General features: G+C 36.1%; 1 protein-coding gene across 1 annotated transcript in view; it reads left to right on the top strand.

Annotated features, from left to right (window-relative positions):
- Nucleotides 1-9854, top strand: part of LOC132845731 (cAMP-dependent protein kinase inhibitor beta-like) — a 32068-nt gene extending 22214 nt beyond the window's left edge. The window contains exons 3-4 of the mRNA XM_060869952.1: nt 7689-7829; nt 8216-9854. Of these exons, the coding sequence (XP_060725935.1) occupies nt 7689-7829; nt 8216-8298 (224 nt within the window). The 3' untranslated portion in view covers nt 8299-9854. The remainder of the gene's footprint in view (nt 1-7688; nt 7830-8215) is intronic.
- Nucleotides 9855-13147: the final 3293 nt, after the last annotated feature.

The following is a 13147-nucleotide window of genomic DNA, read 5'->3' on the forward strand; positions in this document are numbered from 1 at the left end:
TGTTATTCTAGTTGTAGTGTATATATTTAGAGAGTATTATAGATTGTAACTTAGATCTATTAAAAGAGCCATTCCTAGGCTTATTAAAAGTTACAATGATGCTTGTCATTATGCTGTTAAAGAGCTTTTTAATTAGGAAATCAGACACCAAAGAAACTTGAGCATGAGTTTTAGCACCTGTCATGATTAGTGCATTTTTTTTTTAACTGCTTCATCTTCAGTAATCCTGGAGAGGGTTGCAGTGGATCATGTAATCACTTTCAGTAATCCTGGAGAGGGTTGCAGTGGATCATGTAATCACTTTCAGTAATCCTGGAGAGGGTTGCAGTGGATCATGTAATCACTTTCAGTAATCCTGGAGAGGGTTGCAGTGGATCATGTAATCACTTTCAGTAATCCTGGAGAGGGTTGCAGTGGATCATGTAATCACTTTCAGCAACCATTAGATATCAGTCAGGGTTGCAGGGGATCATGTAATACATGTAATATGTTTTACACCCAAAAAACAAAGCATTCTAAATTAAGCATTTAGCCAGTCAAAGTCATCTGTTACTCTTGCACCATGAAGTGAAGTTAAGGCCTTAAAAAGGAATATATGAACCATATAAAGTCCAACTAAAGGATTTATACTTTGCAAAAATATCAAAATTTGCACTGATTGATTTTATCTGAGTTTTAAATTTTGTATTTGGGGTTCTGGCAAAAAAAAACAACCCAACAACAACAACTTAGAACTTCGACCAAATTGCATGATAAGTAGAGACACCTCAGCTTTAAAAATATAAAAATATATCTGAACAATGTAGAAATGTAGTTTTTGTCCATTTTAAATTATTTTTTCTTTCTTTCTAACACTAGTAAATGCAATATTGCACTGAAACCTTAAATGATTAGTGTGATTACCTCTTACAGCGAATGTTAGAATTTGATAAAATTGCTGCATATGAAATTCATAGTCAATTCTGTTTGAAATCAAGATCCTGAATTTTGAAATGTTACATCATCATCAAAACAAAGAAGAACACGTGTTAGTATTGTTTTTCAATAAGTAAATAACAAACAACAAAAAACAAAAACAAAACAAAACTACCACTTAAATAACGTTTTGATACATACAATTAGTTTTAAAAGCTAAATATGAAGTTTGACCATGTGAAAGTTTATCTCAGGCCTCCACACAATTTATATGAATGAAGATTCTGTTAAATTCTATTTGCATCCACGTCTTTAATAATAAACATGTATATAGATATATATACTGACATCCGTATTGAGCAAGCCAGAGGTCACAGTGGCAATGAAAATCTCTGTGAGACATGAAGATGAAACCTTGACATTAAAGGAAGGAACCAGACTAAAAAAGGGAACCTCTTCTGGATAGTACACATAGCAGCGGCATTTGTGATTCAATCAGTATAAACAAAGATAAAGATTTTTTTTATTGCTGTAAAACTGTTATAAGTTTAGTAGGACATTGTTGGGTTTCTGTATGGAGTGAATCATGTTTCAGCTGTTTCAGCTGCTGGTGAGCAGGATGATGGGAAAGTTGAGGGTGGAGTTCCCCCTGTTGGGCAAACAATTAACACCTCTCAATAACACTGGTAGATAAAATGGACAGCACAACTACAGCTCTTTTATCATAATTCTAATAATAATACTAATAATAATAATACTAATAAGAATAATAACCATAATAATAATAATAATAATAACAACAACACTGTATACAACGGCGACTCTAAAATTCTATCATTATATATATCAAAATAATATCAGAGTGTTTACTATATGTGCCATTTAACACTACTATCGATTGTGAGAAAAATAGTTAAAATAAATGCATATGATTTTGGGGGCATTTTGTTTTTTTGTGGATCATTTTGTTTGCATACCTGGCAACCTTGCTCCCAGTCGGCTGTATTGTTTGACTGGAAGCTCCAACCAAAAGAAGTCAAGCCTTTTCTCTCACCCAGTTTCCTGTGCGTAATGGTACAGTCCCGTTTGCTTGGCAGTGTCTATATCTATACACACCCCCTCACTTGTAGTCTCCTAGTTCGCAACTGAGAGAGAGAGAGAGAGAGAGAGAGAGAGGTGAAATCATATCACACATTAGAGGCAGGTGGTCCTTCAACACCATGTCTATCATCAGTGTGTGTGTGTTATAGGGGGCACATAGAGCCTGGACACTCCACTCACCGGTAAGCTGTTTCTTATTAATTTCCCCATTATTATTGTTATTATTAAACCTTTTTTTTCTTTTTTTTTTTTACAATCATTGCCGTGCTTTATTTAGGCCTATGCCATGTATTCCGACACATTACACAGCGTTATACGACATGGGCTCAACGTTTTGTTATGATACGGAACAGTCGTTATGTAAGAGAAGATCTCTGTATAGCCTCCTGGTCATTATTGCCCTGACAGCTTGTAGCATTTAAACAGGCTGTGTGTAAAGGTCTTGCATTGTCTTAATGAGGTTCATTTACATTAATAACAGACAAGCAAGAGCTGTATGGTTATACACTAGGAGCAGATAAGACTGAGAAGCTCTAGTTATTTTACATGACATTAGCCACTAATAGAAAACAAAATGTATGAGATATTATTCTGGACTAAAATCATTTCAAATGTGAACAGATCAGTATCGAGAACTGCCTCTGGCTGTTGTGTGGTTTGAACATGGCTGAAGTCTTGACCAAACAAATTTCCAGTGACTTTTTATTCTGATGTAAGAGTCATCTTTCGCTCAACTTATTCAGTTTCTCATGTCAGGGATATGTTTGACAAATTCATTTTTATTCTGTTCCATACATAATGCAAGCATGAAAAATAAGAGTAGCAAATACAAAATGTGCAGTTTATACTGATTGTACGGATTGCATAGTAAGTATAATGTATGAAAGAGTATACATGTTATGCACAGCATTTACTAGTCTGTACAAGATGCACTAAGCTTAGTATATTAAATATCTAATCATAGTAACCTAAATGAATACATGGTTTGTCTGTGGAGTATTCTGATGATTAAAGTACCCCTGTTTTCAGTGTCACTAACAGTTATGGCACATGCATTGCTAAAGACTGTGTGCTGTCCTTAATATAATTTATATATTGAAAAGAAGACCACAAAGGATTTGTGACGGTCAGTCGATGAACAGATCTGGCTCCTGAGCCCTCTGTGCTCTGTGTTTACTTCCACAATGTCATCTAGGGTTTGTCACAGCCCTTTCCTCTTATGCAACACACTCTCTGAGCCTGCTTGGAGACACACTGATACAGAGCATCAGGATAAGTGTTTTTGCTTATTAAGCAGTGGAAGATAGTTCGCATTGTATCACAAACACTCTCAGTGTGCTGTAAGAGCAGATATTTTCTACTATACAACGTTCTGTAAACTAAAGGCATCCTGGAAATGAAATATCTTTCTCTTTTACTTGTATCTCCATCACAAGTCAAATTAAGGCATTTTCAATTTTGTTTACTTGCAAAAGTGTTAACGGAAAGAACGGCGCTTAAAAATTAAATTTTAATCGGGTTAGTATCTGATTACAAACTAAATTACTTAGCTTTATGTCCATCTCACTATGGCATGTAGCTATACAAAACTAACTCAAAGCATTTAGGTGTGAATGTTTTTAGCGTCTTTAGGCAGATGGACTGGTTTAACCAACATTTTTATTAAACAGGCTCCATACATATCACGATCTTAGCATTAAGATAGCCAAGATGTTTTTAGCTTAGCTGTTTTTGGCCATTGTGAAATCCGATGTTTGTTTGCAGGCCTCCATACGGATATCTATTATATGCATATTAGGTGCAGTTGGCTACTATTAGGTGCAATATTTGCAATATTTACAATATTTGCATGGATCTTTAAAAAAAAATTGTTACATTATATTAGAGCATCATTTAGCTTCTGTCACCTTCATCTTATATTATTGTTTGAAACTTACAAAGAAAAAAAGACATGAGGCATGATAATAGGGAGTCAATTTAGGGTTCTTCAGCTTGCGTTTTGGACGTTATACACTTTTGTGTTTTGGCTGTGTACTGCTTTTAGATGATTGAGAACCGTTTGATGGGATCATGCCTTACAAAAATACTGTGCATGATGTGATGGATTTGATTTCTATTTTTGGAGGAGGTGTAGGTGGCACAAAGGTCCATCAGGTAGCTTTGCCACCTCTAAGTTTCAGGGCCCTGGGTTCAATTTTGTCTGTACGAAATGTCAGTGTTGATTCACAAAAATGGAGAAGTTGTGGCTCTGTAGTTACTGCAAATCTTTTGGCTGCTGATCAGAAGGATGTGAGTTTAAATCCAAGCACCACTCAGTTTCCAGTGCTAAGTCTTTGAGCATCACTGTTAACTAATAACTGTTCCGTCATAAGCCACTTTTGGCCAAATAAATTTAAGAGAGAAAAAATAAAATAAATAAACTCAAATTTTTCTATGTCAATTTGGGTTTCCTTCAGATTTTCTAATTTCCTCCTGAAAACATGCTGGTAGGTAGACTGGCTACACAGAATTGCCTCTAGAGCCCTGAGAATGTGTGTGAATATTCATGCATGGCATTCCTGCCCAAGGATAGCGATTTTCATCTTCTATTTACTGAAGATGAATGAACATGTATCACAGGTAGACAAACTTATACTCAATTAGGATGTACAATCATCATCTACAGTTCAGGGTTACTTTAAATATTCTACAGCACTGGTAAAACAATCATTATGGCTGATACAAATATAATATAACAGTTCACATGGTTTTCTTTGGGTATTACGAGAAACACTCTCTTCATCAGTCAGTCATGACAACCTGCCTGAGGAAACGTATTCTCTCAGTGGTGTTGTGACTCAACTGAGCAGTGCAGTCACACACATGGGGCAGTCACACACATGAGGCAGTCATAGTGCTGACTGTAATAGCAGTTTATCAGACAAGCTAAATTGGAGCTGAGACCTGTTAAGGGAAGGATCTGAATTTAATAACCTGTTTTGGGAAATACTCAAATATTACATTGCAGTTGATTGTAATGTGTTCGCAATGTATTCCTAATCTATATTACAGAGGTGTAATGGTTTGGTACAAAGACATTCAGTTTATAAATTTAACACGGTCTCTGTCAGGATGATCCCCACAGAGTCTTGCTTTTGCTTTGTGTTACCTTGTTACAACATTCTAGCTATTTGAGAACAATCAAGCCTGTAAAGCCAGTATTTTCATGTTTAAATGATTACTTTCCTAAGAACATTCAAGTGTACTTCTAGCAGTGGGCACTTCAAACTGTTTTCTGAATAAAAATGATTCAACAACAAGATTACTAGGTGGATGACAAGACAAGTCACCTTGTATATTTTAGTAAATACAGTTTAATATATACTATTACATAGAAATTTTTATATTTCATTCTTTGTCGTTTTAGTCTTTGACCTAAAACTGTATAGTTTATTGATGCTAATATTCTGTTATTTATTTTTATCTGACTCAAACAACATATGTCGGATCCTCACAATCATCTATTAATCTAATTGTTTTTGCAGTTATCTTTTCTACTCCATCGTTTTTTAACCTTAATCTATATTCGGAAGCAACAGGAGTTTCATGATATCTGGTATACATTTTAACTGTTTAATAGCAAATCATATCTTTCTGATGTTTCATATGTCATATGTTGTAAAAAGTGAAAGAAGCATGAGGAGAAGTGTGTTAGTCTTCTACAGAGCAGTGGATGAGCTCTGCAACATTGACTGCTCCGTAATCCTCTGGCTTCATACAAAATGGATTAGAAAGCTTCCTGAATCACAGCAAGACCGCAAACAGGCCAGTGGAAATGAGATATTGGGGGAAGAAACAGAAACGAGATGATAAAAAAAGCCATGATTATGATGAGTTAGAAAGGCAAATATTGCTAGTATTGCTAGCTCTAGTATTGAATTATTCATTATGAGATTGAATTGGTAAAGGAATATATTAAACATAAACAGGGAAGTGACAAAAGGAAGGGTTTAATCTGAAAAGATGTAAAGTAGGATGTTTGTTAATTCTGTTTAAATGCTTTTACTCAGATCGTGTTTATGTAATAAATGAAACTTTATTGAAATAGATTATAAATTTTTAACTTATAAATTCTACATGAAATCCATGTGAACGGATGAGGGAGCACGTTCTGAAGATTCTATTATATTAGACTTTAACCAACCAATAGAAACCTGAATTATTGAAAAAGGAAAATGTACAAGGCTATAGGGAACAGATATGCATTTTGTGTAGTAGTCAGTACAGTACATAACAATGTGCTCTTCTGAAACCTTATAAAGTGTAGTTAATGTTAATGTAGTTAACGAAAAGGTCAGAGAGAAAGAAGGGGATGAGATTGTGTATGCACTCACACACACACACACACACACACACACATACACCCCCACACACAGATTCCCTCCTCATATTGCATATTTCCTAATTGGCACTGTCTATATTCAGTGAAGTAACTGAACGATTCCTGCATACATAATGCATATTTAAAATGTGTGGCGTTTCCAGTAGTGCACAAAATAGCACCTTATTAAAAATGGTTATATAACATATGACAGCAGATACAGATTGTTACTTAAGGTAGGCATGGATACAAAATACAAATACTAATTCTTATAGAGACTTTTTATATAACACAACATTCCAATCTGGACCTCTTATGAGTCTTAATTTCTCACAATTAACTCTTACACTTCATAACCCTCTTTTTCCGCAGTTTAAATAACAACCTAGCACTTAAGAACTCCAAGACCGTACACATTCTTTTCTCTAACCTGCCTTGCCCACCGGAACAAAGCAATCAGCAACACTTAATACCAGATACAACTTTAGTGGCCACATTTACCAATCAACACTGACATATCAAACATGTACTATTAAAGGAATAAAGCATAGATGTAGACTGTCTGACTCCTGTATTAGGAAACACTGGAAAAACATGATTATCTGGGTAATTAATAATTAATTATTACAACCTGTTCAGTCAGGACATACACTAAATGAACCATGAACATATTAGACAGTTTTTTTTGTTAATTATTATAGATGACTGCCCTAAAAAAAGCAGTGATTACTTTAACGAGCTATAAGTGAAACAGAGTGCAATGACTGTTGTCCAGACATTTCTGCTAAAACGACAAAAATAAAATGCAGCCGATGAAGAAAATGGAACCAAACTGCAGCCTGGGAGCAATTTGTCAAAAGAGATTACCTGTTGCCATGCAGTAGCTGATAGGTGATCCCATGTTGTTGCTATGGTTACTGCTCCCTGACTGAACCAGAAAGCAGAGTAAGATTAGGTGCATTAAACTATCTTCTATATTATAAATCCATGTTATATGTTGTAAAATATTGTAATATGAACTTTTTTTCCTTGTCTATGTTGCATCCTAGGCCTGCCAAAAAGGAATGCTAGGGAATGTGACAGGATGTGTAATATTTTAAGTGCTCTGTCTCCCTCTGGTGACAGGAGGGGTGTTATTATTTCAGTGATTGGGATTAACAATACGAAAATGTGAAAATAAAGACTATGTGTCTAGTACTTGCAATGCATTTTCTGTCCTTGTAATACTTACAATGTTTTTCTTCTTTCTTTTCTCTCTCCCACCCTCCGTTCATCCTTCCGTCCATCTCTCCCACCCCTCTATTTCTCCTAGAAATGACAGAGCTGGAGCCAGTATTGGACTTTGCTTCGTCGGGCCGATCTGGCCGCCGCAATGCACTGCCTGATATCTTGGGATCTCCTGTTGGAGTCCCCCCTGACCTGTCACTCAAACTGGCTGAACTGTCTCTCACTGGTAAATCGATGAATTTAAAGCAAGCCATAAATAAGTAGTCAGCATTTTAGTCATTGTAATCTTTCTTCATTTTAACAGAAATGTTTAGAAAAAAGGCAACGTTTTGGATATACTTGCCCTTTAAAAAAATTAAAAATAGGATAAAAAAATGCCCTTTAACAATAAATATTTTATGATGCATGCCCTGGAGAGAATAACAGCAAGTGTAAGGTAACAAAGGTGAAACACTCCTGTCAGTCCTATTGATACATCCAGAATATTTAAGCTCATTTATATTCTTTGCTATATGTGCTCATATTCTTGCTACCAGATAATTTTCTACTTTGTAGAAATAAATGCTTGAAATAGTACATCTCTGCCATTTTATTCCTTTCTCTCTTTTTAAGACGGGCCAGCAGGAGCTCAGTCTCCTAACACGGACGAGCCCCCTACACCCACAGAGAGTCCAGAGGGCAAGGAAGGCTCCTAAAGGAGAGCAGTGTGCATCAAGCCTTTAGCTCAGAGATGGAGCTGCGGCATCACTGCTGTCCTCGCTGCATGACTGCAGATTGCTTCCACTGGGTTTAGGAGTCTTCAGACTGTTATGGAAAAGATAGCAAGCAGTGGATAGAAGAAGGGACTTGAAAACCAGGTCTTATAGGGGACAGTGCAATGAGTATGTCCAAAGACTGGAGCTGAACTTTGAAAGTGGGCAAACTCCGAAGATCAACTCTGAGTTTTTGCCAATAGACAAACCAAATCATGGGAGGATACCACTAATGAGTGCTTTAATGAATTTTTCCTGTTGTTTGACCTGATGCTGTTCTTTTATGAGTTTTGTATATTTCCAACACCTATTGTGAAGAGTCGATTTGTATTGTGTGATAGTAGTGTACATAAAAAAAAAAAATCAGCTTGAAGAGATTTCATATGTCTTTATTATATAATGTGTCCGCTTATAAGAAAGAAAGCATGAGAGAGAGAGTTGGAATGAGTGTGTGTTTCAGAGAGAGAGAAATAGAGAATGAGTGTATGTGTGTGTTTCAGAGAGGGAGAGAGAGAGAGAAATAGAGAATGAGTGTGTGTGTGTTTGATTCAGAGAGAGACAGAGAGAGTACATTATGTAGCATTATCCTGTATCCAGAATTCTAAAGCCATTAAATTCACAAAATTTGCCAGTTAATAAATAAGCTAAATCCAGCACTACATTGAAAATATTCTATGCATAAAGTCAAGACACTGAGCCAATTAAGATTAATTAATGTACTGTAAAACACTTGAGTGGCTCAAACTGCTTGCTAGAAAAATTAGTAAAGGTGCTTAACACACTAGGCAATGAAGTTATAGTATTATAGAGGTTATAGTATTATTAATACTCCATCCTCCTGTCATCAAGTTTAATTACTGTTTAATGACTTCTACTATTAACACAGGGAAACACCTTTAAGCCAGCTTAAGATCTGTTCAGCAGCGAGAAGGCTTTTTTTTTCTCTAGAATCTTTCTCTGATTGAGAGTTATTGTGTTATAAGTTTGTGAGTATTCTTTTTTCCCCGTTTTGTTATTTGGTCAAAATCAAGCTTGAATATTTAAGCAAATCGGTCAAATATTTAAGCAAATCTTTATCAAAGCCGCAGTCTTTTTGTGGTATGCCATTTTAACAATATTCAGGGGCTTTTATTTCTGTTTTTGAATGAAGAATATGTCACTGATGAGACTGTTGATGTGAATCATGATGTATTATGGATATATCCATTTCCTCCCTTTATAAAAGTCCTAAAAACTTTGCAGTGCTGTTTTACCTACAGTATACAACAAATTGTTAAATGTATGTGTATTAAAATTTTATCAGTGCCAACCTATTTTTTTTAAATGGCAATAACCGACATTATTATAAATGTAAGTGAAAGTGCACATCAATAAAGCCATAGCGTTTGTGGATGAGACTGTTTTCTGTTCAATAACATGACAATGCCATCATCAGTATTGTTTAGTGATCATTATAAATGCCACATAACATGTACTTACTGAATATAGCTTATCTAATGTGTCTTAACACTACAGTACATGCTGTTTAAACAATGATTTAGTTGTTGTGATTCTCTGCTCGGACATGCTGGGTTTAAAATGAAACAATAGCTATGAGATTAACCACAATTTTAATTAAAGTCTTGAATTTTATTATTTTTTTAAAAGACTGACATTTAGCTGTTGTTACTTTTTAAATTCCTTGTGCTAAGGAAAACCTTACTGTCTAATTACTTATGAACCGTATTGTAACAATGCAATGTTGTAGCAGTAAGGAGATAAAGGAAAACTCACTGAACAAATATAATATTTATAATTTGTGATTTGTTTTAAAATGAAATATTTAAAGAGAATGTATTTGAAGTGCCAGGAGGAGGTAGCCCTGGCTTCATCTCTACCAAAAGCACTTTATGTCTTTATGTCTGTTTAGCTCTATCCTCCTCATCTGTTCACTCTACTTAAACATATAAAGATCCAAAGCTTTAACATTTGTGCTGATGCTGCCATCAACACCACTGGGATTGTCACCTCGTACATAGTTCTCGATCTGAGCCGAGTCTCTGTTGTAACTCGGTACTGTATCGTGTATCTATGTATGACATTGAAATTCTCTGAAATTTTAACTGTCCCAGTTTACCTCAGAATAGCAATTCAATTCAATTCAGTTTATTTGTATAGTGCAATTTTTTAACAAAGTATGGAAAGAGGAGAGAAAAAGAAATAAATATAAAATAATAATAATAATCATAAGAAGAAGAAGAAGAAAAAATAAGGATAAAAATAAACAAATGAATATATACAATTAAAGTTTCAAATTAACTTAAAAAAGATAAAATTAAAATTTAAGATATAAATATCTGTATATCTATCCCTATTCCTAATGAGCAACCCGGAGGCGACAGCGGCAAGGAAAAACTCCCTGAGGTGATAAGAGGAAGAAACCTTGAGAGGAATCAGAAAGGGAACCCATCCTGGGCTCAGAAGGGAATCCATCCTCATTTGGGAGACACTCTACAGTAAATAATGAAAATGTAAATAATGTCCTTTCTACAGCAGTTTATAATAGTGCAGCTGAGAGCTCCTGAGGAACTAATGGGTCATCGTAATCTCTGAGTTCAGCACAAACCTGATTGCAGATAAAGAGCAGACCATACAGTTGACTGACACAACATTAGTTCAAAAGAAGGCATGACAGTCTCCGGGCGGATTCATCCACAACAATCCATTGAGACACTGTCTGACCATGCAGATCAATCCCTGGCAAGGTGACCACTGGGCGATGGACTCCAGCCAGCGGGAAAAAAAAAAATCAGGATTGGTGAAGTCGCTCCTTAAGAAGAGATGATCAGGCTAGGAACTCAGAACACTGGGAGCTCGGGAGTGGCATACATAGCTCGATAGAGACAGAGAAAAATTGTTAGGTATGACTGTAATCAGGTTATGGACAATGTAAATTATGTGCAAAGTGCAAACAGGGACTCCGGCAAGACTAGCTATGACAGCATAACTAAAAGGCTAGAGCCAGAAGGTGTGACAGACATGAGGGCTTCCTGGGATGTAAAGCGTCCCACCACTCCACAGTCTGCAAACCTGAGTGACTTGCGAGGATGGCAAGCCGACAACATCCGGACATCTCAGTTCACCAAACACTCTATGCCCATAAACCCTCCAGGCCTACTCCTTTACCTAAGAAAAGCTATTCATAAAAATCTAGACTGAACAAATGTGTTTTTAGTCTGTTCCATAACTGTGGGTCTCTGTGAGAAAAAGCTCTGCCCCCTGCTGTAGCCTTTTGTACTTGAGGTACTACCAAATAGCCTGCAGCTCTTGATCGAAGTAGGCGTGATGGTTTATAAAGAAACAAATGATCTCTCAGGTACTGTGGTGTGAGACCATTAAGTGCTTTATAGATTAATAATAGTATTTTATAATCAATGCGAAACTTAACTGGAAGTCAATGCAATGAGGATAAGACAGGGGTGATACGTTCATATCTTCTAGTTCTAGTTAGGACTCTAGCTCCTGCGTTCTGGACTAACTGGAGTTTGTTTATGCTCCAACTGGAACATCCAGACGGTAAAGCATTACAACAATCCAACCTAACGGAAACAAATGCATGAACTAGTGTTTCTGCATCATGTAATGCATCATATCTCTTATCTAAGCAATATTCCTGAGATGAAAGAAGGCTACACTTGTGGTTGCCTGTGGACCTAATAAAAGCACTTCTGTCTTGTCAGAGTTAAGCATGAGGAAGTTAGTAAGCATCCACTGTCTAATGTCCTTCACACAATCTTCAATCTCATTAAGCTGGTGACTCACATCTGACATAGCTGAAACATATAGCTGTGTGTCATCAGCATAACAGTAAAAACCAATACAATGTTTACAAATAATTGCACCAAGGGGTAGCATATATAGGGAGAAAAGCAATGGGCCTAAAACAGAACCTTGCAGAACTCCGAACATTACCTTAGTTTGTTTCGAGTGGTCACCATTTAGATGGACGAACTGATATTGATCCATCAGATAAGACCTGATCCAGGAGAGGGCTGTCCCTTTAACACCAACAGCATGTTCTATCCTATCAAGAAGAATAGCATGGTCAGTGGTATCAAAAGCTGCACTAAGATCAAATAATACTACCAAAGAGACACAACCCTGATCAGAGGCCAGTAACAGGTCATTTACAACTTTAACCAGTGCTGTCTCTGTGCTATGATGAGGCCTAAATCCTGACTGATACATTTCATGAATATTATTCCTATGTAGGTATGAGCATAACTGCTGAGCTACGACCTTTTCTAGGATCTTGGAGATAAAGGGGAGGTTTGATATTGGCCTATAGTTGGACAGCTGGCTTTGGTCGAGGTCAGGTTTTTAATCAAAGATTTGACAACTGCTAGCTTAGAAGATTTTGGCACATAGCCAGTGCTAAGGGAAGAATTTATTATCTTTAGAATGGGTTGGATAGATACTGGTAATATCTGTTTAAAGAAACACGTGGGTAAAGGATCCAGTACGCCGGGTGATAATTTTGAAGAAGAAATCAGTAAAAATAAGTCAGTCCCTTGAAGGGGATTAAATCGGTCTAAATACCAATCAAAAATAGAAATGTTATCTATGGCATTATCTATAAATTTGTTTGGTATAATGGTCTGACTTTTATGCCTGATGTTATTAAATAATATTCCATTGAAATAATACATGAAGTCGTTACTGCTACAAATAGATGGTGTGAGCTTTTTGACACTGATTTTATTCCTAGTTCATTTTGCTACCGTATTAAATAAAAATGTAGGATTATTTCTGT

The sequence above is a fragment of the Tachysurus vachellii genome, chromosome 5 (genome assembly GCF_030014155.1).
Source record: "Tachysurus vachellii isolate PV-2020 chromosome 5, HZAU_Pvac_v1, whole genome shotgun sequence".
Classification (NCBI taxonomy): Eukaryota; Metazoa; Chordata; class Actinopteri; order Siluriformes; family Bagridae; genus Tachysurus; species Tachysurus vachellii.